The sequence below is a fragment of the Podarcis raffonei genome, chromosome 9 (assembly GCF_027172205.1).
Source record: "Podarcis raffonei isolate rPodRaf1 chromosome 9, rPodRaf1.pri, whole genome shotgun sequence".
NCBI lineage: Eukaryota > Metazoa > Chordata > Lepidosauria > Squamata > Lacertidae > Podarcis > Podarcis raffonei.
Window position 1 is genome coordinate 58,052,477 of NC_070610.1, and position 26,090 is coordinate 58,078,566.

Here is a 26,090-nt window from a genome sequence, read left to right on the forward strand (position 1 = left end):
GTCAGCTGCATAAAGGCTTGCAAATAACATTACTTTCGTCTAAGAAGGAGTGCATCTCTATTGTACATTTCTTTAGGCTTCTGGCTAATTCCAGCCATCCTCTGACTTTCTTTTGTGCCTAATGACTGCGATGAATGGCAGATACCAGTGAGGAGGGGGAGGGGGGTGAATTCAACCGACAAGAGGTTAAATGTGCAGCTTTCATTAAAGACAGTGTGCATCCACAATCTGGCTAAATGGGGCCATGTCCTTTATATTTCAGATATACAAAGAGAGAGCTCTCTACCACTCACATCATTTGCTTTCCTCTTTTAAGCAACAACAACATACCAGGCTCACCTAGTCAGATCACGCTTGGATGTTGCAGAAACCTGAAGGTTACTTCAAACAGCAATTCTTTATAGCGCCTCCAGACTGTATGTATTTTGGAGGAGGGATTCAAGAACGTTAGGTTTGTGCATTTATTTATTTTATTGACTGCCTTTGTGCCTCACCTTTCCAGCCTAGTCTACCTCACAGGGCTGTTGTGAGGATAAAATGGGGGAGGGGGAGCTCATTTGAAGCGGATTAAGGGGCTCTTTTGCTCTAGTGAAACAAATCTACTTAACAAAACACACACAGAGAGAAACTTTTTATGGCTTGGAAAGTGATGGGGAAATAAACTGAAAAGTATGGGATGAAGGAATAATTAATGGGAAAAGGTATAAACACCCTGCAAACAAATCAGGCAGACTGCAGGATGAGTGTTCATAAACAGACTAAAGTGGACAGTTAGGTCCAGTCGAATTTGACGATGGGGTGCAGCTCTCATCTCCGCTTTCAGGCCAAGGAAGCCGGTGTTTGTCCACAGGCAGCTTTCCAGGTCATGTAGCCAGTATAGCTAAACCGCTTCTGGTGCAATGGGACACTGTGACAGAAACCAGAGCACATGAAAGCGCCATTTACCTTCCTGCCACAGCGGTACCTATTTATCTACTTGCACTGGTGTGCTTTCAAACTGCTAGGTTGGCAGGAGCTGGGATACAGCAACGGGAGCTCACCCAATTGCGTGGATTCGAACCACCAACCTCAGCAAGCTCAAGAGGTTCAGTGGTTTAGACCACAGTGCCACCTGCATCCCTTAACAAACTGGAAGGAATGCTCAGTAAAGACTGGACATAATCTAATCACCATTTAAGCTTTGCGCAAGAAATATCAAAATGAATGCTCAATACACAGGTCATCTGTAGGAGCATTTACTGTCTAATGGCATGTTGCTGGCACAGATTTCCCCTCCCTTGCTGTCCAAACTACAGTCAACCCCAGCCAGACTGACCAATGGTCTGGGATAATGGGAGTTGTAGTCCAGCAACATCTGGAAGACCTCAAGGTTCCCCATTCCTGCAGCAGAGGAAAGAATACAAGATTTAACAATCCTGCATTAAGAACAACAGCACCTCCTTGCCCTTGGAAAGTTAACCTGCTTCTAGCTAACTCACTGCCATGCTGGTTTCCTATGTACAAGGAACTTTTAAACATGGGGAATTCCCCACTTGCCTTCTGGAGTTAAACCATGATGGATGGCTGTAGCAATTGTGGGAGAGAAATGAGCTACTACACAGGGGCACTCCTCCCTGTCCCCCACATCTCTGCTTAGCACAACCCATGCTGGGGGGGGTGGAGGAGGGTGGAGAGCTGGAAAGGGAAAGGCCCTCATTTCTCCCCTCGCCATAGCCAATTTCCTGAAAAAACCTCCAAGGGAGGGTATTCAACTTGATGAAACTACACAGATAATAAAAAAGGAGGGGTGTAGGAAGCATTTGAAAGTAAGCAAAAAAAATAATTTAGGTAGCCAACCTGTTCTGTTAAGACAAAAACAATCTAAAAGTAATATCTTTCTTAGGAACCACTTCAAAGATCACTTCAAAGAAGTTAACAGACTTTCAAGTCCATCGAAACTCTGAATCAGGCTGGAGGTTAAGCTGAAAAAACAAAAGGGGGGGCAAGGAGGAGAGAAAGCAGTTGTTGGGCAAGGTGAAAATGACCTGGTCTTTAAATAGAAGGCGGGTGGGTGGCAGGGAGATGTTGCTCATTAACCTTAGGGTGCCCTTGGTATAAATGAGGGGTGGAGGACCTTTCTTAGGTCAAGGGCCACTTTTCCTTCTAGGGAACCTTCCAAGGGCCGCATGCACCAGCTGGAAGGCTTGGCTGGAAGCAGCTGGAATGACAAAGACTAATTTATTCACACATCCCCCTAACCTCCATCTCTAGGCAAGAAGGAGTTCAAAGACACAGTCAAGGCAAAAGCAGTCAAGGAGGGTGCAAAGCAGGGCAAGAGAGGGGTCTGGATGGGGAAGGGGAGGAGCAGCCTGGGGTGAGGATGGGAGGCCTGGAGGGAGGGATGCAGTCAGCGCCCAAGCAGAAGGTTCCCCATCCATGCTGGAAACAGAAGACTAGGTGAGGCACAGCTGCTTTGGATGCATTTGACTCTAGCACTATTCGGACACATGTGGGTTAAAAACTTGCATTATATCAGGTGGGGAGAACCTGTAGCCCTTCAAGTGTTGTTGGACCACGGGTCTCATCATCCCTGATCACTGGCTAAACGGCCTCGGCCCAGTATACCTGAAGGAGCGTCTCCACCCCCATCATTCAGCCCAGACACTGAGGTCCAGCGCTGAAGGCCTTCTGGCAGTTCCCTCACTGAGAGAAGCCAAGTACAGAGAACCAGGCAGAGGGCCTTCTCGGTAGTGGCACCCACCCTGTGGAACACCCTCCCACCAGATGTCAAAGAGAAAAACAACAACCAGACTTTTAGAAGACATCTGAAGGCAGCCCTGTTTAGGGAAGCTTTTAATGTTTGATGGATTACTGTATTTTAATATTCTGTTGGAAGCTGCCCAGAGAGGCTGGGGAAACCTAGCCAGATGGGCGGGGTATAAATAAAATTATTATTATTATTATTATTATTATTATTATTATTATTATTATTACCAGGCAGAGGGTCTTCTCGGTAGTGGTGATCCCCCTGTGGAACGTCCTACCTTCAGATATCAAGGAGACAAAGAACTGCACAACTTTTAGAAGACATCTGAAGGCGGCCCTGTTTTGGGAAGATTTTAATGTTTGATGTTTTATCGTGTTTTTAAAATTCTGTTGTGGTTTTCCCGGCCAGATGGGTGGAGTATATATTTAGTATTTCTTCTTCTTCTTCTTCTTCTTCTTCTTCTTCTTCTTCTTCTTCTTCTTCATCATCATCATGAGAGATGGCACCTAACAACATCTAGAGCAGAGCTTTCCAAACCATGTGTCATGACATGCAAATGTGTTAGCTGCAGTGTGTAGGTGTATCGTGGGAACGCTTCCTGCTCTCCTCCCAGGCCTGGAAAGGGGTTAGTTTAACCTCTGGTTTGCTAGCAAAACTGAATTAAAGGTAAAGGTAAAGGGACCCCTGACCATTAGGTCCAGTCGTGACCGACTCTGGGGTTGCGGCACTCATCTCGCTTTACTGGCCAAGGGAGCCGGCATACAGCTTCCGGGTCATGTGGCCAGCATGACTAAGCTGCTTCTGGCGAACCAGAGCAGCGCACGGAAACGCCGTTTACCTTCCCGCTGGAGCGGTACCTATTTATCTACTTGCACTTTGATGTGCTTTCGAACTGCTAGGTTGGCAGGAGCAGGGACTGAGCAATGGGAGCTCACCCCGTTGTCGGGATTTGAACTGCTGACCTTCTGATCAGCAAGTCCTAGGCTCTGTGGTTTAATCCACAGCGCCACCCGCGTCCCAAAAAAAACTGAATTACTGAGTCACAAAATGATGCATGTCTAAAAAGTATGTCACCAACATGAAAAGTTTGGAAAGCTCTGACCTAGAGACTTGCAGGTTCCCCATCTCTACTTTATATGTTTGTCAGTAAAGAGACATCCCAGTTAAGAGAGGACCAACGAACGTCGTCTTTTATTCCCCATGTCTTTAGCATGTAGGATCGTTACTTTCCATGCCGCATGAATCCACAGCTGGCCTCGTGATTATGGGCCTGCTTTTGCTGAACGCTAATTGTTTCTTTTTTTATCCTCCAGTTATTTATTGAAAGAAATGGCAGCTTGGGAAAAAGCACGGGCTGGAGAAATGCGTGTTTTATTGCATTATCATTATTCTGTGCAGCTTCGAAGAGCTCACAGAAGACAGCAAACATACCGATTACTTGCTTGGCCGGCTCCACATCCGCCGTTGCTTCTTCCAGCAATGACAGCAGCCTGGTTGAGATCTGATGGACGGATTCAATGTTGCTAAATAAGCCGTCCACATCGAGCCTAGCAATCTGGTGAAACACAAATGTTGGACAGCAACAGTCAGGGGGGGAAATAGTAAGGGGGTGCTGTTTATTGCCGACCCTCCCCTGCTATGCCGTTTTTGCCGTTAGATGCAGTTTCAGCAAAGCCTTCTTATTAATCTTCTCATGTGGAACAATGGCTTGCATGGGCAACATTGGTTGTTTTTCTTCAATTAATACGTTTCGGGCTGACACAGTTCATTGATTAAATACACAGTTATTTGAGATATTCCTTCGGGGATTGCCTTGCGAAAGGAAATATTGGAATATATGGTGGATCCAGATCAGACCTACTGAAATCAATGATACTCGTCCAACATAGAATTGTAGAATTGGAAGGGTCATCTAGTCCAACCCCCAGCAATACAGGAATCCTGCCCACCGCTGTTCCTGGGTGGGCTCGAACCACCAACCTTCTGGCTAATAGCCAGACACACTAACCCATCACACCACAGGATATGGGATGGTCATTGTTCAAACGTTATGCCAAAGACATAAAGATGGTAAAACCCAACTTGGTGACAATTGAGGAGGAGGAGGAGGAATTATACACTTGATTTATTCTATTACTTAAAGGCAATCTCCCTTGAAAAGGTAAAGGTAAAGGACCCCTGACAGTTAAGTCCAGTCACTTTATAGGCCGAGGGAGCTGGCATTTGTCCACAGACAGTTTTTCCGGGTCATGTGGCCAGCATGACTAAGCCGCTTCTGGTGCAACGGAACACCAAAACCAGAGCAGCGCACAGAAACGCCATTTACCTTCCCGCTGGAGCGGTACCTATTTATCTACTTGCACTTTGACGTGCTTTCGAACTGCTAGGTTGGCAGGAGCTGGGACCGAGCAACAGGAGCTCACCCCGTCGCAAGGATTCGAACCGCCGACCTTCTGATCGGCAAGCCCTAGGCTCTGTGGTTTAACCCACAGTGCCACCCGCATCCCTAGAATCTCCCTTAGAAACACACAAAACAAAGCAGTAGTGTAAAGACATGTAATGAGAAAAATCACAAAAATCTATAAAGAGATTGCCAACGTGGTGCCCTCCAGCTGTTGTCAGACTCCAAGTCCCATCAGCCTCAGCAGCATGGTCAATGGTCAGGGATGACGGGAGCCGTAACATCTGGAGAGCATCCCACTTTGCTGCCCTGCTGTAAGTTAAATCAGAAATCTAATGAAGCTAAACCTAAATAAGTACAAATTTGACAGGTGTTGGAATATTCAGGACAGGTAACAGAAAGCCCTTCTGCACACAGCACATGTTAAACTATGGAACTTGTTCCCCCATGAGGCAGTGATGGCTGCCAACCTAGATGGCTTTAAAAGAGGACTGGACAACCAAAAATAATTATTATTATTGAGATTTTGAGGAATAAAAGAAAATCACGATGAGAATATCAAAGAAGTAATAATAAAAGCCCTAGCATCCTGGCTGGAAATTCAGGAAGAGGACATCTCTGTCTGCATGGACAGAGATATCCAAATTCATATGGCAGTATAAAAAACCAAGAATTAAACACAAACTTCTAACAGATAAAAAACATAGAGGTGGACTAGCGCTACCTGACCTAAATTTATATTACGACGCTGTCTGTCTAAATTGGCTAAAAGAGTGGATTGCATTAAAGATGGTGATTTGTTAGCTCTAGAAGGATTTAATAATCGTTATGGTTGGCATGCGTATTTAGCTTATGAAAAAGGGAAAGTACACAGGGGATTTATGAATCATGTCATAAGGAAATCATTATATAAAACATGGACAAAATATAAGGATCTCCTAGAACGGAAAACACCATGGTGGGCATCACCTCTAGAAGCAATTACAATAAAAAAAGAAAAATATGGAATTAGAATGGGCCACATATAATGATCTGATTAAGGAAAAAGACAATAAATTGGTAATTAAAGATTATGAGGAAATTAAACAACACCTTACGGGTTGGATCCAATACCATCAATTGCATGAAGTGTTCAGGACAGATAAGAAAAATGGTTTCTCAGACGAACCTTCATTATTAGAAAAAGCGTTATTACAAAACAAAACCAAGGTTATTACAAAACAAAGCCAACAAAACCAATATCAAAAATGTATGATACATTATTGGAATGGGAGATCAAAGACGAACAGGTCAAGGAGGTAATGATCAAGTGGGCTTTAGATATTGGGAAAACCATTAACTTAACAGCATGGGAAGAACTATGGAGTAAGAACTAGCAATTTACAGCCTGTGAAGTATTGAGGGGAACCTAATCAAGATGTTTTATAGATGGTACTTAACACCTACCATAATAGCTAAAATGTTTAAGACAAAAACAAATCTGTGCTGGAGGTGTGGAAAAACAGAGGGGACACTTATACATGTTTGGTGGACCTGTGAAAAAAATCAAAAGCTTCTGGAACGCAGTATATGACGAGCTTAAAAAAATGTTTAAGTATAACTTTATGAAAAATACTAGGGATAACGGACACGGGTATAGCAAGAGAAGATCAGAAAATATTCCTCTATGCAACAGGAGCGGCAAGGATCCTAATTGCTAAAAACTGGAAAAAAGAAACTGTGCCAACAAAAAACGGAATGACAAGACAAACTGTTAAGAGTATGTTGAACTGGCTAGAGATTACACTAGACAAGAGTTTCAAAAAGCATGGGGGAAATGCAGAGAACACTTCACAAAACAGTGCCCTAAAATACATACCTGGACTTGTTTCTATTAATGTCTGCAGGAGACTTTGTGGATATTTAACTTATAATTAGAAAAATCTTCAAAATTATTCATGAAGGAAACAGTTTATAAGAAGTAAATAAGGAGGCCAGATACAGGATAAAGGAAGTCTTTTATTTGGTTGTTTGCATTGTTGTACGTTATGCTCACTGTACGTCATGTTCACATTTAATGAGGGTGGATTTGTGTACTGGGGGTGGGGGGTTGTGTTATGTTGTAAAAAAAATTCCAATAAAAATTAAAAATAAATAAAATATTCATGGCAGAAGAGAGGAGCTATTGATGGCTGCCATCCATGATGGCCATTCTTTGCCTCTATGGCTGGAGGCAGCAAAGCTTCTGAATACCAGTTGCTAGAAACCACAGGAGCATGGAGTGTGCATTGTGCTGAAATCCTGCTTGTAGGTTTCTCACAGGCCTCTGGTGGGCCCCTGTAAGACCAGGCCTGATCCAGCATGCTTCTCTGATGCTCTCAGCTGCTGCCCATCAAAAACAGTTCCTTTGGAATCATTCGAAAACAACAATCCAGCTTTCCTTTGCCCACATCTGTTTTTGCCTTTTAAGATGAAGGGAGAATGACTCAGCCTGAAAAAATCGTGGAACATACAGCAAGGAGCAATGCATGACGCGAACAATAGTGTTGATTTTGGCAGATAGGTGAGCACCTTCAAACATGCCTGCCCATTAGTATTCATTAGTAACAGAACTGTGTATTTACCCAGCCGCTTTCAGAATACAGCCCTAAAGAATCAAATTGCACGTTGTAGTAATGGGAACAATCATACACCACAGTAATTGCCAGTGGGAGTAATGTTTGATTACAGAGCCCAGTAACATTTTCAGTGCATAAGAAACTTCAAAGCAGTCTCAGCTAAATTCTGTTCTTCATTCAATAATAACAGATTTCCTGAGATTTGTCCTGAGAAGAATAAGTTGGTAGCCACTTTATTAAAAAGAAACGAACAGAGGGTACAGCTGTCAAATTGTAGGTTTGGCCGTAGTCCCTCTAACAGCACAATCCCATGCAGTGTGTAGGAAGTTAATTCAGAAATAAATACCACTGAATTCAATGGGTCTTGCTCCCATTGGGATGTCAATTCCAATGTTATGATTATTTTAAAGCCATCCACGGGAATTCCATAGTTTAACTAAGGGCTGGATGAAAAAGGACTTTCTTGGGTGCATAAGATCTCTTAATTTCAGCTAAGGGCCAACATATTACTTCTGCACTGACCCAGAGACAGAAAGAAAAGTCAGCATGTTAGGTGTCAGCGTTTTAAATAGAGCTTTCTCTGATCAGCAAAAATATGTTTCAAAGTTATACTGGACCGACACCCCCTTCCCAAAAAAGCTGTGTCAAGGAAGAGGTATTCTTGTAACGTAACACAGTTGTGGATGCTCTGTGCCAAGGCTTCAAGGTGGGCTATGATATAAGAGGGCAATTGTGGTGCAGATCATTGACAGGTTGCAATTTGTCCATCTCTCCTGCTGTATTCCAGCAGGTGAAAACAGCTCCTGCCCGCAGAGCATGCTGGGATTCCCAACAGGGCTTTGCCTTGATAGCTCTGGGAAAACAACAGCATGTTGCCGTCTAAATGGTAGCTAGACAGCTTTGAAGCCCCTGCTGAACAACAGAACGGCGGAGTAAAATCTGCATGGAGAGATATAATTGTAGTAAGCACTTCCATTAGCTTCGCTGTCTAAACCACAGTCCCTCGGGACTTGTTCTGCTTCTCGGCAAAGTATTTTCCCACAGTTGCTGTCCACAGAGCCGTGGTGACTTTATCTGAACGGTGCAGCGCTTTAGAAAGAATGTTGCTGACGGATCGCATTGTCCGCAAAACTGGTAGGACCAGCTAGGGCTTGAAGAAGGAACTTGATGGTTGGTGGGCTTTCGGGGATCTGCTCAAGACTCCAGAGACATGGGGAAAGCATAACAGTGATAGTCCATTGCCTCCCCTCACCTCTGGCCTAGAAATGTTAGCAGGCTGGGCCTGGGATGGGGTCTGGGATAGAGCCAGTGTGGTGTAGTGGTTAAGAGCAGTAGACTCGTAATCTGGTGAACCTGCTCCTCCATCTGCAGCTGCTGGGTGACCTTGGGCTAGTCACACTTCTCTGAAGTCTCTCAGCCCCACTCACCTCACAGAGTGTTTGTTGTGGGGGAGGAAGGGAAAGGAGAATGTTAGCCGCTTTGAGACTCCTTCGGGTAGTGATAAAGCGGGATATCAAATCCAAACTACTACTACTACTACTACTACTACTACTACTACTCTTCTTCTTCTTCTTCTTCTTCTTCTTCTTCTTCTTCTTCTTCTTCTTCTTCTTGTTTAGGTCTTCCTTGGCCTTCCCTTCAAGCCCAGAGGTGGGAGATCAGGACTCTTTCCACATCACTTCCTCTCCTCAGCCCTTCACGAGCCCTGCTTCTCACTCTCCTTGAGTGCTCTTGCCTGGCAATGACGTGTCCTTGGACTTTGGGTCATGCCCCTTGCTTGCTTGGACTGAGGGCAGAAAGGGGTCTGTCAGTGTGTATGTAGAAACTAACTAGCCTACTGCACAACCGTATAATGTACATGTTCTTCTCCTTCCCCTTTTGTTTCTGGCCCATGGGGGCCTGGAAGGTAATGCTTTCCTTTGGCTGAAAATGGCCTCCCACTTCTGCTTTCCTACCTGCCTGTCATGACATTACCCGTCATGAGCCAGAAGTCAGCTTCGCCTACTGAACAGCAGCCTGAAGAGGATGAAGTTGGAGCCACTCCACCTGCAGCTGATGAGCCTTCACAGAAGAAAAGGCACTGATGAGAACCAGCTGGCTCTGGGCTTCGTAAATGGAGCTCTCAGCAGTAGTCAGATGCCGGAAACAACGCCTGTGGTTCCCAGCCCTACCTTGGTCTCCATCTTGACCCTTGGCTCTGTGATCATTGGGATGCCTCACCTCTGGGCTGTCAGGCTTTGTGTGTGGATTCTGCTCTCAGGCAAGTGTTCCTCGGAGGCTTCTAGCCTGTGCTTCCTCAGCAATGGAACTGTGATGGCCTGGGATTCGGACTCAGAGGCTGAACCTGAGGAATCCCAGCCTGCACAAGATTCCCCGCCTCCAGAACCAGGCTGGGGCCTGAGCCTAAAGGGTCCTCACCTGTGCTGGATCCTCAGGTGCAGGCACCAGCTGAGTCCGCTCTGGCCCCTGAGGTAATGGTGGACCCACTGCCTGCAGGTGCTCCACTCTCAGCTCCGTCAGGGGAAGAGGAGGTTGCCTCTGGGTCCGATAACCCTCCAGCCTCTCCTGAGCTGCAGAGGCTCAGGGCAGAGAGGCGGAGGGAACTAAGTTCTCACAGGAGGAGTGCTCGCCTCCAGGCCAGGAGAGGTGAGTCACCTGTGGACCGGGACTGCCCTATGCCTCGGGGCAAATGAAAGCCAGTCAGCCCCAGCCCCATGTTGCGGGAGCAACGTTGTTGCTAGCCTGTTCCTGCCTGCACCCTGTCCTGCTCTTCTGCCAGAGTTCCTGTCCCCACCCGACTCCCTGCCTTGGACCCAGCTACAGCTTTGACGGAGAGCCTCCATATCTCACCATCAACCACGGACTAGACTCGGACCTCGCCTCTCGGTTAGCCCCCAGGACCAGCACAGGAACTCAATCAAGGCTGAGCACATACCGTGGTTTTCACTCCAGATAGTGAATGACTACCCCTTTCTAGATACCACCACCCCTAACTCACCTGTCCACCACCCATTCAAACTCGACTCTGTCTTGGCTGCTCATAGCCAAAAGAAGGAAGTATCCTAACCCTCAGAAGGTGTCTAATCCAGAAAAGGTGAGAAAAATCCTAAGGATGTCAGGAAGTTCAGGTAGGATGTGTCTATGATATGGCAGATCTGCCAACTCATCTGAAGCTTGGCAGATCAGAAGACAGCAGATTCACCAAACATTTCAGCTCAGCAGATCTTTTACAAATGTCCCCCTTTGAAAGAAGAGTGATGGGAAGATTAGCTACAGCAACTCTGATTCAGGTCCCTCTCAGGGGAATGCATTTAGGAGGTCCACAGCTGACATGCTCCATTTCAGAGCCCAGCACTGGCTAGAGCCAACCGAAGCATCACTGGCGCAAAAAAACAACAACAGTGGGGAATACATCCACCATATCTGGGGGACCCAGAGGTGGAAAACCTGTGGTCCCCCAGATGTTGCTGGACTACATATCCCATCATCACTGACGATTAACCATGCTGGCTGGGGCTGATGGGAGCTGGAGTCCCACACCATCTGGAGGGCTAAGCGTCTTATGACAGTAGGGTGAGATTTCTCTATTGGTTCATCTCTCTCGGAGTACGCTAGATGATGAATACATTTGTTTATCATTTATGTATTAAACATATTTGTTACCCACCCTCCACACAAAAAAACCCTGGGGAATAAAATTGCAAAATTCAATACCTATATAGCAAACAGTTAAAACTACAATCAACCAATAAAAACATTTATATAAATAAATAACCATCGCACTGTCCCAAAAGCCTGGTATTAAGCATATTTCAGGTAACATAAAATTAAAAAATACAAATAAGTCAGAGGAACATGGACAAAAGCAAAGGAAATTCTTGATGTGAATTCAGTTGCTATTCATTGTGGTTGAGCAGAGTAATACTGAATCAATATCTTTATCAGAAACCTGTCCCTGCCAAAACACAGCTGTGGTAACCCAGGACTTCCTTACCTGCCTTCCTCTCAAGGGTTCGACCACTATTCTGATGCACAGTTCCAGATCATTGAGATAGTCTTTTTCGGTCTGGACCATTTCTGTAATTATCTTGTGCCTTCTAGCCATCAGACGCCTGTTCAGCTGTTCTTCACTTTCCAGGGGTGAGCCAACTGGCCCCAAGGACCCTGCTTGTGGTGCCATTTTTTCTGTAAGAAACAAACACCACTTCTGTTTTTTTCTAAACATTTTTTAAAAAAATATCAGTAAGGGTTAGCAACTTTTGCTACTTTCAGACAAACCAAGGTGAAGTTCAATCGTAGTTTGTCATAAGCAAAAGCTTATGAACTTCTCACAGCTGTGCCAAAGGAAAGTATGAGGAACCATAAGAGCTTGGGGATCACCATGGCCTGTTTCCAACACAGTAAACCATGGCTTGGCTTGCCTTTCAAATACAGCCACTCACATCATTTTGATATATATGAGAGTGGTAGGAAGGATACCCACCTTTTCTATAGGGTTTTATTTTCCTACGAAAAGCACACACAACCACACCAGTGCAGAACAGCAGAAAAACCCATTCGGACAACTCTGAGTTTGCTATCAGCTCATATATGCTGCATTATAGAACAATCCTAACATTTGATTTGAGCTGATGGGGGGGATTAAAGTAATGGACCCCTGACCGTTAGGTCCAGTCGTGGCCAACTCTGGGGTTGTGGTGCTCATCTCGCTTTATTGGCCGAGGGAGCCGGCGTACAGCTTCCAGGTCATGTGGCCAGCATGACTAAGCCGCTTCTGGCGAAGCAGAGCAGCACACGGAAACGCCGTTTACCTTCCCGCCGGAGTGGTACCTATTTATCTACTTGCACTTTGAGGTGCTTTAGAACTGCTAGGTTGGCAGGAGCAGGGACCGAGCAATGGAAGCTCACCCCAGTCGTGGGGATTCGAACCTCCGACCTTCTGATCGGCAAGTCCTAGGCTCTGTGGTTTAACCCACAGTGCCACCCATGTCCTGCATTATATAACAATCCTAACCTTTGATTTGAGTTGATGGAGTGGATTAGGATGCAGCAATTTCCTTCCACCTGGCTGTGCCAGCATCTCTGTGCACACTCCAGCTGGGTCTGCCAATGGCGTAGGCTATGAATGGGCTACCACTGCTGCATTCCCATTGGTGGTGGCCAATGTAAACCCCCCAAATAGGGCATGACTGGAGAAGGGGTCGGCCACGGTTGGTTTGGATTTTTAAGGAGGTCCAGCAGCACAAGAGGAGACTGCTTCAATCTCTCTGCCCTGCCAGCGCAACAAAAGTATTAAAAAAAACACCCGGCCCTCTCTATCTTTTGGTGAATGCATTGCAGGAGGTTGAACTAGATGATCCTCTACAATTCTATGATTTATCCTCCAAATGAAATGAACCCTAAGCAGGTCTAACTTTATTTGCACATTTTCATCTCCTTGCTTCTTCTCTTCCCTCCCTTCACAATCTGAGTTTAGATTGTAAGCTTATTGGAGCAGGGACCTGTCTTGTTTATTTATAAAGCGCCATACACGTCTTTTGCACTACAGAAATAAATGATACAAGGACTGTTTTCGCAAATAACGTTCCCAATGTTATACTGCACGAATTAAAAATATGAAATTAAGCCAGTTCCCCCTTCTTTGGATGCAGTGTGCTGCCATTGACACTGTGTGGCCTTGGAAATAAGATCTATGTCCAATTGCATTGTTTTATAATATTACTAACTTTTGAGGGCGGTGTTTGAAAAATCCATAGAATTTGATCCACCTTCTATGGATAAAAAAATCTTCAGAGGTAACATAGAATCAGTGTGACAGATGCAGGCACTAAGTATTTATTTGTTTATTTGTTTATGTACGCATTAGTCACATTTCTAGATCATCCTTCCTCCCTAGGCAGCCCAGGGCAATCCACAACGAAATACAGTGGTGCCTCGCAAGACAAATGCCTCCCAAAACAAAAAACTTGCAAGACGAAAGAGTTTTCCGTTTTTGAGTCGTTCCGCAAGACGAATTTCCCTATGGGCTTGCTTCGCAAGAAGAAAGCCCATAGGGAAATCTCCGGGGACCTCTTTTAAATGCTGGTGGTGGGGAGCAAAGCCTTTCGCCCCCCTCCGGCCTTCAGAAGAGGTCCTGGACCTCTTCTGAAGGCCGGCGGGGGGCAAAAGTCTTTGCTCCCCCCGCCTGCCTTCCCAGGACAGCGGAGACTTCTCCGCTGTCCCGGGGCGATCTTAAAATGCTGGCGGGCAGCAGCGAAGCCTTCGCTGCCGCCCACCAGCATTTTAAGATCGCCCGGGACAGCGGAGAAGTCTCCGCTGTCCTGGGGGCTTTTAAAATGCTGGCGGTCAGGAGGAAAGCCCTCCTGTCCCCGGAGCTTGCGGGGTGGGAGGTGGGGAGAAGGGCTTTTCTTCCCACCGCCAGCCTTCAGAACAGCCTTCTGAAGGCTGGCGGTGGGAAGAAAAGCCCTTGTCCCCCCCCCCAGCCTTCAGAAGAGGTCGGGGAACAGACTGTCCCCGGACCTGGTCTGAAGGCGGTTTCCATAGGAACGCATTGATTGATTTTCAATGCATTCCTATGGGAAACCGTGCTTCGCAAGACGAAAAACTCGCAAGAAGAAAAAACTTGCGGAACGAATTAATTTCGTCTTGCGAGGCACCACTGTATAAACATGCATACAACAATAACTTTTAAAAAATACCTTTGTAAAACTCAGAACTATAAAACACACCAATCAGCAGTCATTTTGGTCCCGTATAAGAGACCATCCTTCCTTTCGATCCCCCGTGTTTTACAGATAATGTGATTTGTTTTCTAACTAGCTCAGTGGAGGGCTTCTACGTTCCAAGTCAAGAGCTTGCACATCCTACTCTTGATTTGATAGTAATGGCATGGAAGTTGGAGTAATGTACCCAACAGCATGTATTCCAAGCACCAGACACCCACCTCTCTCAATTAGACATTTGCATCCACAGCAGGGTGGATGTGGGGGAAGGGAAGCCTTGCTTTTGGCTCCTTGCCATTACGCAATACAATAGGAGCTCGGTGGTTTGCTTGTCCTTGGTGGTGTCGGGTTACATGCCTGCAAGGCTCTCCCCGAGGGGATGACATTGCCAAATAAGCTACCTGTGTCCTTTGCAAACAAAAAAAAAAGTATATTGGAAAAATTAGAATAATAAAAACAATAGTAAAAAGCAAACCATTTCCCATGTCATGCAAGGTAAATCTCTGCACTTACCTCCACAGGTGTAATGGGGTGGGTGGGTGTGATTCTGTGAGTGAGAGAGTGGCAGGAGAATGTGTGTGTGTGTTTGCAAAGCCCTTGGCAAGCTGTGCAGCTCTAAACTCTGCAGCAACTCTCTGTGCATCAGCTTGCAAGAGGTGTGTTGGGGGCAGTGTTGGGACAGGCTGAGGGAGGGTCTGCCGCCAGGAGTGTGGATATTCCAGTCTTTCCACTGCATGGATTCTTCCATTCAAGGATTTAAATAAGCCCTTTTAAGTGCGCAAACTTTCAGAAAGCGCACCCAGCTGTGCTACATGCCACTTAAAAAGACACAGACACACATGGCCATTATTTGAATATTTCCTTTGTGGGGGGAAAGGCATGGAACCACCTGGTTTGCCGAAGCTTAACTGGCTTATGTGCTTGCCAGCTGAAAGATTGCCATTTGGTGCCTTGGAGCCATGCCACATTTAGTCTTCTGTAGCCACACAGCCAACCCCCATGTTGCCCCACCCCACAGCTACTTGGAATTCTGGGAAGGCAGAGGAGCAATGATGCTGGACGTAAGCATGGTCCATTTAGTCCAGCATCCAGGCCAGCAGGCCAAACGTGACCAACCAGGGATAAAATCTGGCCCACAAAGCTGTTCCCCCCAAAAAAATTATGCCATCAGGGGCATGGCAGATAGGAATGTGGCTGCCAGTGCCACAGTGGGGCTGGCAGCAGGGTCAGGGAGAGGTCAGGGGTCAGATCTGCCACAATGACCTTGGTAGCATGTTAGGTAAGGGTGCTGAGAGTTGCTAGCAGACCCCTATTCCCCTTAGGTAAAGGTAAAGGGCAAAGAGACCCCTGACCATTAGGTCCAGTCGTGGACAACTCTGGGGTTGCAGCGCTCATCTCGCTTTACTAGCCGAGAGAGACGGTGTACAGCTTCCAGGTAATGTGGCCAGCATGACTAAGCCACTTCTGGTGAACCAGAGCAGCACGCAGAAATGCCATTTACCTTCCCGCTGGTGTGGTACCTATTTATCTACTTGCACTTCGTGCTTTGGAACTGCTAGGTTGGCAGGAGCAGGGACCGAGCAATGGGCGCTCACCCCATTGCGGGGATTCGAACTGCCGACCTTCTGATCGGCAAGTCCTAGGCTCTGTGGTTTAACCCACAGCACCACCCGCGTCCCCCTATTCACCTTACAGAGCTACAATTCTCAGAGTAGTTTAACTGTCGATTTGCTATTCCCACTGAACTCTGGGAATTCTGGCTCGGTGAGTGGAATAGGAGTATCCTTAACAACTCTCAGTACTCTTATCAAACTACATTTCCCATGAAGCTTTGGGATAAGCATTTATAGCGGTATGATACTGATTCATAGCGTAGATGGCGCCTGAGCATGTTTTGCTCGGCATAAAGAAGTTCTAAAAATACGTGTGTATCTAGATTTCCAGGGTATTTGAACAGAGGAAACATTATAGTCTCTGTGACCTTGTATGAACCGCCACCAAATTTGAGAGTGCTCTGATACTATCAGGTCCAGTGACAGATTATTGATTAGGTAATCCAAACTCCAGACACCGGGTTTTGTTTTCCAATGAATTATTTTTTTGGCAATAGATATGAAAAAGGCATCCCTTCCAGGAAATATCTGGTTTCAATTTCCTGACCATAGAGTCTTTTAATTGCTAACCGAGTGCTCTCTAGAGTGTTGAAAGAGCTCAATGAAAGAAAGAAAAATTGCACATATGAAATAATATCCTCACTGCCTCACTGTGATTTTTTTTCCTGGTTGATTCAGGTGACCATTTTCTCTTCTCACTGGGTGATAATTTCTGAAGTCAATGCATAAAAGGATCCCTGTATGGATTCTGCAATAGTCATTTCTGAAAGTTACAGGGGTGGAATTCGGGATGGGATGGGTTTGCAGCATCTCCAAAGAATAGGGGTCACAGAATTTATTTATTAGAAGAAGAAGAGTTTGGATTTGATATCCCGCTTTATCACTACCCTAAGGAGTCTCAAAGCAGCTAACATTCTCCTTTCCCTTCCTCCCCCACAACAAACACTCTGTGAGGTGAGTGGGGCTGAGAGACTTCAGAGAAGTGTGACTAGCCTAAGGTCACCCAGCAGCTGCATGTGGAGGAGCGGAGACGCGAACCCAGTTCCCCAGATTATGAGACTACCGCTCTTAACCACTACACCACACTGGCTCTTTACATTTACATATATTATTACATTGATATCCTGCCCTTCATCCAAGGAGCTCTTCTCACCTGTGTCGAAAGAATTCTATTGGCCATAGGATAGCTCAGTCGGTAGAGCATGTGACTCTTAATCTCAAGGTCGTGGATTCGAGCCCCATGCTGGGCAAAAAGTTGGGTTGGACTATATGACCCTTGTCCAACAATGCATTCCAACAATGCTATGATTCATAGTTGTCGATGTTTCCCTTTTCTTTTTAAGGGAATAGGATTCCTTGCAAGAAAAGGGAAAAGTTGACAGCTATGCTATGATTCCATAAGTTTGTTTCTGAGCCTGCTTGGAAATTCTGCTTCCTCAGTAGTCACTGTAACCTCAGTTAAATTTACCTTCTTTTTTTTTTCTTTTTTTTGCCCAAAAGAACAATGCTGTGTCTTGTTAATAAAGAGTTCAATATGAAAAGGGAAGAAATCAAGGTCCATAGAAAATATTTTTTACCTACCTGCTGGTTTCCCCCCTATGTAATTACAGCCTCAACATTATAGGCTGTTGTATTCCTATTTGTAACTTGATTCTATTGAGGAAAAGGGGCTATATATACACATGCAGCAGGACATCAATAATGGAAACAAATCCATTGAAGAGAAAGTGTGACTGACCTGCATGGACAACCTCCAGAGTTAAAGGAAATTTGGCAGCCAGTAAGAAAGAATCAGCATCCCTAAGGGCTGAGAGATGGGGGGGGGAGGCCCTGCCCTATATAAACTTTAGCTTAGGAAACAAAGTCACTGCCTTGATGGGTTGCATATACCCCACCTCCCACAGACCCATGGTATTTTTTTTCTAACCTATGTAGTGCACTGCCACCTTAAAGATGGTGATTGTCCACTTAAATTACACTAACCTGTCAAAGTAAGTAGAAAAGGGGGGGAAGTTTGAGATGTGTCCAACAGTAGTATTGGTAAACCACTAAAAGAGATTTCAGAAACATTCTTGGAGGACCAACTTTATAAATTTTAATAAGGAATGTTTCACAGATAACAACACCACTTTTCAGAGATGCATGGATGGAGGAGGAGATGCAGTACATAGAATCGTGGGGATCCAGAGCAAGTTCTATCATTTGTAGAACCTGAGATATGAGGCAAAATATACAAGCAGTATTTGTCTTATTTTTCTGGTGAGAAACTAGCCTGTTTCCCCCCATCCCCCAGTGTTTTACTTATCTGCCAGTCCACCCCTTCCTTCTGGGGAAAAATCCTACAGCCACCTATGCAAAGAAGTATTGCAATGACCAGCATTGTGGGGGTTTTTTGTTTGTTTGTTTTTGAGACTTCATGTAAAATGATGCAAATTTCCATTTAGTTCTACTGGATCTGACTTTTATCCAGGTATGAGTGTTTGTTTCTGTCTATGTCTTGGAGAGATGACCCAGGCAACAAAGTATATTATAACATATATAATAGAACTGACAAACCTAGACAGCATCTTAAAAAGCAGAGACATCACCTTGCCAACAAAGGTCCGTATAGTTAAAGCTATGGTTTTCCCAGTAGTGATGTATGGAAGTGAGAGCTGGACCATCAAGAAGGCTGATCGCCGAAGAATTGATGCTTTTGAATGATGGTGCTGGAGGAGACTCTTGAGAGTCCCATGGACTGCAAGAAGATCAAACACATCCATTCTGAAGGAAATCAGCCCTGTGTGCTCACTGGAAGGACAGATCCTGAAGCTGAGGCTCCAATACTTTGGCCACCTCATGAGAAGAGAAGACTCCCTGGAAAAGACCCTGATGTTGGGAAAGATGGACGGCACAAGAAGAAGAGGACGACAGAGGACGAGATGGTTGGACAGTGTTCTCGAAGCTACCAGCATGAGTTTGACCAAACTGCGGGAGGCAGTGGAAGACAGGAGTGCCTGGCGTGATCTGGTCCATGGGGTCACGAAGAGTCGGACACGACTAAACAACAACAATAGAACTGCAACTTCCTATATACTAACAGCCAGCTCATTCTGCAGATGCCAATCCTTATATCACCAAAATGGTTCTTCCCCCATCCCATCCCAAACAAGAGGGGGATATCAGCTGACTTGGAGAGGGGAATCCCAAAGCTTTGCAGCAACACACACACACACACACACCAAGTACCATCTAAAACATCCACATTCCTTGTCCTCTCCTGGTATCCAGCAACTGAAACCAGAAGCGAGGGAAGCAAGGGAGGCTTCCTTTCCCAGGGAACTATCCACTGGGGGCATCTTGATCAAGGGAACCCAGACTATGGGGCTATTTGATTTTTCATGTGATCAAATGAATGACTGGACTCTCTTCTATGGAATGACAGCCCTGATAGGCAATGCTCTTTGAACAATAAAACAAGCTTACTGTGAATCATAGAACCATAGCATTGCAGTGTAAAGTCTAGTGTTTCAATGACAAGGTCAACCGTATTCAGCACCCGACATCAAACGAGAGAAAATTACAAAATGCCACTAACAGGCTAGGCAAAGTTGTGAAATCTAGTTCCCATGCAAATTGGGCCAGGTCCAATGGGCACGTAAGCTCTGGGGCATATTTACTGCTCACCAGGAACTAGATCATATGACATGAAAGTACGTCCTGGAATTACTGAATAGGTATTGTGGAAGGTGGGGTGGGCAGAACACTGCCGCACTGGGTCTGTATATATAGCAGAGCAACATAGCCTTCCCTTGACACACCAAGCAAATACACACATGCTGTTTCCTTGTGTGTTAAGAAGAATGTTCTGTGCAGCCGAAGTGTTCTGCCAGGTAGCCTTTGCATATAAGGAAATGCCGTGTCTGCAGTACCCTTTAGAAGGGCTGGAGGGAGGGAGGGAGGGGGGACTAAGAACAACACGGACTATTGTTCATCACAGAGATCTAGTTCTCCCTGGAAAGGGGGGGGTGAAAGCCTGTGGGGACATGGCCTTAGGGCAGCATAACCAAACCTGTTCCGTATTACCAGTGTAGCTTTACAGACTGCATTCCTCCAGTGAGGCGAAAAGAAATTTCACTATAGTTAAAACCATTTTGCTGATAATCCTATGCACACTTACAGGTAAACATACGTAGAACTGACGTGTTGATCGTATAGCTTAGCCCTCTTTTAGAGGATAGTTGTCTCTAGGAAGTCGTTTTAATGGTGCACAGATGGTTCTGCATTTTTATTTTCCCTGCTCAGAAACGGCACTTTATTTTCATTATTTCAAATCTGCTACAAGTCCTAGGAACTATGTTTTTTCTCCCTGCACTCTGGGAGATCAGAGTTCTGCTGAATTCACGGAGACAGCTGTGCAATAAATAGCACTGGGGATTGCAGTTTGCAGGAGAGAAAACACACCCTTCTGCCCAAAGGGAATAGATATGTGTAAAATAAAATGTCATTGTACTTATGTGTTGCCTCAGGGGTGTGCAGGGGTGGAAAATGTATGTTGTCTCAGATCACCTGTTCCTAATCCAAACAAGAAAATAACCAAATCAAAGCATCTCCCCCCGCCCCGCAAGACAAACGTTCACCAGGTGACTTCTTACTATTTAAGGCTGCCTACAAAATATCTCACCCTGTCTGTATATTTCAATGCGTGGCTTCAATGCATTAAAATTGCCCCTTGTGTTACTTACAAAGTGTTACAGCAGGAGCAGTATGACAGTTATAATGCCGCAAAATTGCATTTAATCACGCACTTCCCCTCAACGTGAGATGAACTAGGTTCCCTTCAAAGTATTTCCTAGCTTAGTGGTGCTACAGTGAAGAACCTATTTCTTACAACAGCAACAACAATAATACTGGCAAGTGCTTAATAAGATCTATTCCATAAAAATGTTTTCCACCACATCTAACCTGCTTACCACCTTCCATCTCAGCTAACACCATCATGCAAGCTTCTCTGGTATGGAATTGTTTTCCAATAGTTAGACCAGTACTTCAGAAATGTGGCTCTCAATTCAGTCCTAGCCATGTCTACTCAGAAGTAAAGATTCACTGAATTCCATGAGGCTGGCTCCCAGGTTAGTAGGGTTAGGTCTGCAGCCTCAAGCCCTTCCTCTCCTCATTTTTATTACCTTGTAATTTCTGGTTGTATTCACTCCTGTCGGACTGACTCCTCCTCAAAGTCCCAGAGCTGTTGTGGTCTCCAGAAATATGACTCTCCACCACCGTGTCTGTCTTCCTCCTCTCCAGCATGTACAGCCTGTGCCTTATGAAGGTCAAGTTTTTTTTCCTGGCCCCCACACTTTCTTTCCCAGGTGGCTCTTTGGTGTCCATTTCCAGACCAGAGCAGGAAAAGAAAGGAGATGGAAAAGGAAGAAACCTGATTGAGTAGAAAAGCTAAGCTGGTTCTCCCTTGCAGGAGGTGTGTTTGCCTGCTTGTTGCTTGGGTTAATGGAGCAGCTTCTCCAATGGATCAGCTGTCTTGCTCAAAGTTCCACTTCTTACCTGGCTCACCTGACTGCCACCTCTGCAGCCTAGCAGGGCTCCACCCCTATGAAGTCATCCTTTAGTTACACTGACTGGGGAACCAGACACCTGTTACCTGAGAGACTTGCAACACAGGGCATGGCATAGCAGCAGGGACTGATCAGCTGGCAAGGCCCTTTCGGAGCAAGCAGGCTCACTTGCATATCTTTCCCTCATTTTTACATCTCTTTCTTTTTATCACCTTTTTATCTATGTGAAAACAAACTAATGCATGGTTTTAATTCTGCTTCTCCACCCTCGGCATATCCTGTCCTTTAGGTGAAGTAGGTGGAGACTTTGCATATCTTTACACTTGACAGGCAGTGGACACCTGAGTCATTGTCATGCAAGGCAAGGTGAGAACATCTCTATTCTCATGCTTCAGGGCATGATTAACTAACCCAGATAGAGGTCAATGTTTTTTATAGCTCAATCCAATGCTCAGTTGCAAGGCCTTTTTATGATTACAAGGTTGCATTTATTTATTTTATGGTTGGAACAAAATTATACATATATTCCCTTCACTCAATTGAAACACTTTGTATTCTGTTAAGCAGCAACTGTAACATCTAAGTTCTGTGCACTGCAAGGAGCAAAATAAGTTTTTTTTAAAAAAATGCTTTTTAAAAACCAAAACTTGACCTTCCTCCAAATCGCTGAGAGTAGCATACAAGGCTACCCTGTCCGATTATCCTCACAATTACTGTGTGTTTTTTTTTTAAAAAAACAAAAACCTGCCTTTCTGTTTATACAGATAGTAGATTGGAGTGCAATCTATATATAAAACCCACACAATACAATTCTAAATAAACAACAGAGAGGACAACAGTGGCAGAGCAGGTCAAACAGTAAAACCCTTAAATTGCCCAGGTGGATAAATTTAAATCTTGACATGGTTCCAAAATGTTAACAAGGCTGGCACCAGTTGCACATCTAAAGGGGGGGCATTCTGCAGAAGGAGCACCACCACAGAGAGGGTCCTCTCCAAGCATCACCACAAAAGGCAAGTGTCCTCAGGATGGAATGCAGGGAAGAGCCATCTATGAGGATCTTAAGGCACAAGAACCCCGTGAGATAAGATTCAGGTAGGTAGCTATGTTGGTCTGATGCAGTCGAAATAAATAAATAAAATTTAAAAATTGTCCAGTAGCACCTTAGAGACCAACTAAGTTTGTTCTGGGTATAAGCTTTCTTTCACTTCTTCAGATAGCTGTGAGGTAAGTGAGGTTGAGAGATGGCAACTGGTGGCCCAAAGCCTACCAGCGAGCTAGCTTAGTGGAATTTGAACTCTTGATATGCTAGCACACCTGGACAGTTCTGGAGTCTTGGGTGCAGAATAAGGTGAATAAAGTGGCAGGGAAGAGAAGTGAAATGTGGGTGGGGAAGTCATCTTCCCACCCATGTTTTGCCACCCTGCCACAACAAAAGCTGTTGCTTCAGCTGCTGCTAGAAGTACTTCTTCTTCAGTAACCATTTCCTCCTTGAAAGAATGGCCTTAGGGAAGAGGACCTCAGGGAGGAGAAAATATGGCCCGTGTAGTATCATAGAAACACAGTCTATTCAGTCAGTTCGTAACAGGAACATGCTTTATTAGCTCATTGCAGGCAGAGCTTTCTCATGGATCTCTCTGGCTCACATAACAAGCCTCTACGGAAGCACCACAGGGACAAACTAGGTCTGGCAATAACAGACAGAGAGCAAGTGGAAGTCGCTCTTTTAATAACATTGCCCATATGCAAAGTGCCTAAAACACGAATGTTCCTGCCCAGAATATTAAATCTTTCATTTACAGAGAGAATGAGCGTTTGGGTAGATGCAAATGGAGAATTTACTGGTAGGATGTTAAAAATAATCCGATCAATGATAGTAAAATGGCCGTTACTGTTTAGCTAATCAGGTTTCAGATGGAAGATGCATACTAAGATACACTGAAATATGTAGCAACTAGTTTCAACAAAAAGCACTTATATGTACAAGGAAGAGCATAAACCATTTATTTCCCTGTGCACAATGGAAGCACACACTGTCCTCGTATTAGCTATAGCCTTGCAAATGTTAATGTTCATATGAATTTCCTTTTTATAAGATAGCTTTTTCTTAAGTGGGGAAACAGGTGCTGGTCTCCGAGCAGAAAACATTGGTGCTGTGTTCCCAGGCAACATCATTACAAGTGTATCAGTAGTTATTGTTCTATGCTCACTGCTAATCCTTGTCCGCATCTCCAGTGGTGAATGTGCCTTTATCATGCCTCTGATAGCTGCTAGGTAAACCAAATGTTCCTTTTCCTTTGCAGCCAACTCCTTCTCATTGGTATAGGGCATTTCTTTGTAATCTAGTGAAAATAACATCTGGGTCATTATTAACAATGATTGCAATTTTGCAAACCGAGGCTCAGTTCTGATGCAAATATGACTTTAAAAAAATACAACAGCAGAGCCATAAACTTGGAAGAGCTTCAAGGTCATCTTGCCCAATTCCCTGCAAGTGCAGGAAATCCACTGATAACCTTATCCTTCATAGGTGTTCATCTAGCTGCTGCTCAAAGACCTCTAACCAGACAGTACATTTCACTGTTAAAGAACCATTGCAAGACTTCAGTGGGCTCTCAGAATGGTGTTTCTGATGGGCCCCAATATGAAGGGGCAGTGCAACAGTTGACCTTGGCTTCCAATCAAAAGTGGAACCATCAACTACACTGAACCTGGCCCAACTGCACTGGTGCCAATTAATTTCCGGGCCCATTTCAAATTGCTGGTTTCGACCTACAAAGCTTTAAATGGCTCAGGACTGCAATACCTGAAGGACCATCTCTCTCCATACGCAACCATCATCTGAGGCTCTTCTTCGTATGCCACAAAAGGTCCAACGGACCTTTTCTGCAGTGGCTCCCCATTTCTGGAATTCTCTCCCCGAGGAGTCTCTCTTGGTGTCTTTATTATAACATATTTTTAGATGTCAGATGAAAATGTTTCTCTTTAATGAGTCCTTTGGCTGATTAACATTCTATGGGGGGGTTTTGTGGAGGGGGTTGTTTTTGTTTTTATTATGTAATTTGTGTTTTCATTTTGCATGTTGTGAACTGCCCAATGAACTTCAGATGAAGGGAGGTATAATAAAACTGAAATAAAACTATCCATGGGTACAAAGGCTATCCTGGGGGAGAAAGTGGGGAGTGGTGGCGCCTCCACATTAGGAGAGGGCTATTGAACTCATGTTCCTATTTGTGAGCTTCTCAGAGGCATTGGGTGGATCTGCTGTGAGAAACAGGCTCTTGTATGACAAAGCCCCGGGCCCCATAGTTCCCTTATACAGTCATACCTCGAGTTACAGGTGCTTCGGGTTGCGCATTTTCGGGTTGTGCACCACACTGAACCTGGAAGCACTAGAACAGGTTATTTCCGGGTTTCAGCGCTTTGCACATGAGTGCCGAATTGCAACCCGCAGACAGGCTGCGGGTTGCGAACGTGCCTCCCGCACGGATCACATTCACAACCCAAGCGTCCACTGTATAATAAACACACAAGGACACGGATAGTGAGTGGTTTGGCTTAGGCATTGGAGGAAACCAGACTATATCCTGGCTCCTGCACTCTTAAATCTCTTAAGGGTCAACCACCGGTACGGGGAGCACTCCCAGGGTCCCCAATGGGGTTGTGGCATGGCCCTAGCCCACGCACAGGCTTTGGACAGAATCCACACCCCCAGACCCCTTTAACGCGATACCCTTATCGAGGCGGGGCAGGCAGAGGCAACAACCTCCCCTCCCATAACAAAGGCTTGCCCAATGCCTAACCTCACAAAGTTATGACCATTGCTACAAGGTAGGCGAAAACCAAATGGCTGGTGCCAATTTGCCATGTGGGAAAACTTCCTATGTGGCCCCATCAATATGGCGGCCGACATATGTCCATAGCAAGGTCATATCTTAAAAAGCTTAAAAAGAGGGCGGGTGGGCTGGGAGATCTGGTGAGGAGGCAAAAGGAGGCAGCCCCCCGGCTGCACCGCAGTTTAAACATCTTGTGGCCACACCCCCTGGCTGCACAGATTGGTCGGCCAGCAGCGTGACACAGCTGGGAGTCTCGGTGACATGGGCAGCATCCCTTCGCCCCCAATCCCAGTCACTGGGGGTCCCGGATGCCAGTCTGCAACACCGCTCCCCCCTCCCAGGGAAGGGGAGCAGACTTCTCATGTTCTTATCGCCAGAGTCTCAGGAGGAAAATCTCTCCCAGCCAGGCTACTTGGGATCCTCTGATGAGAGATGCAAGAGATTGAATCTGGAATCCTAACACATAGAAAGGCTGTGCTCTCTGTACGCCATCACTGTGAAATGAGCCCTTTTTGTGTCGCACAATTTAATTACATGGCCATTCAGGCTTTTACAAGAAGACTGAAGTCACTGCAAACGGAAGACCATTGTCAATGGAAGTAATCTACGGGTAAAAAAAGTAAACA

The 26,090-nt window shown here is 45.3% G+C and overlaps 1 protein-coding gene across 2 annotated transcripts in view; it reads right to left on the minus strand.

Annotated features, from left to right (window-relative positions):
* ARHGEF38 (Rho guanine nucleotide exchange factor 38) overlaps positions 1-21,628 on the minus strand; it is a 56,332-nt gene extending 34,704 nt beyond the window's left edge. Inside the window, exons 1-3 of one of the 2 annotated variants that reach the window (XM_053403918.1) lie at positions 21,245-21,628; positions 11,739-11,929; positions 4,178-4,301 (exon numbers count right to left, since the gene is read on the minus strand). In XM_053403918.1, the coding sequence (XP_053259893.1) occupies positions 4,178-4,301; positions 11,739-11,929; positions 21,245-21,446 (517 nt within the window). In that variant the 5' untranslated portion in view covers positions 21,447-21,628. The remainder of the gene's footprint in view (positions 1-4,177; positions 4,302-11,738; positions 11,930-21,244) is intronic. The other variant, XM_053403919.1, reaches the window with a different exon arrangement.
* Between the last annotated feature and the right edge of the window lie 4,462 nt (positions 21,629-26,090).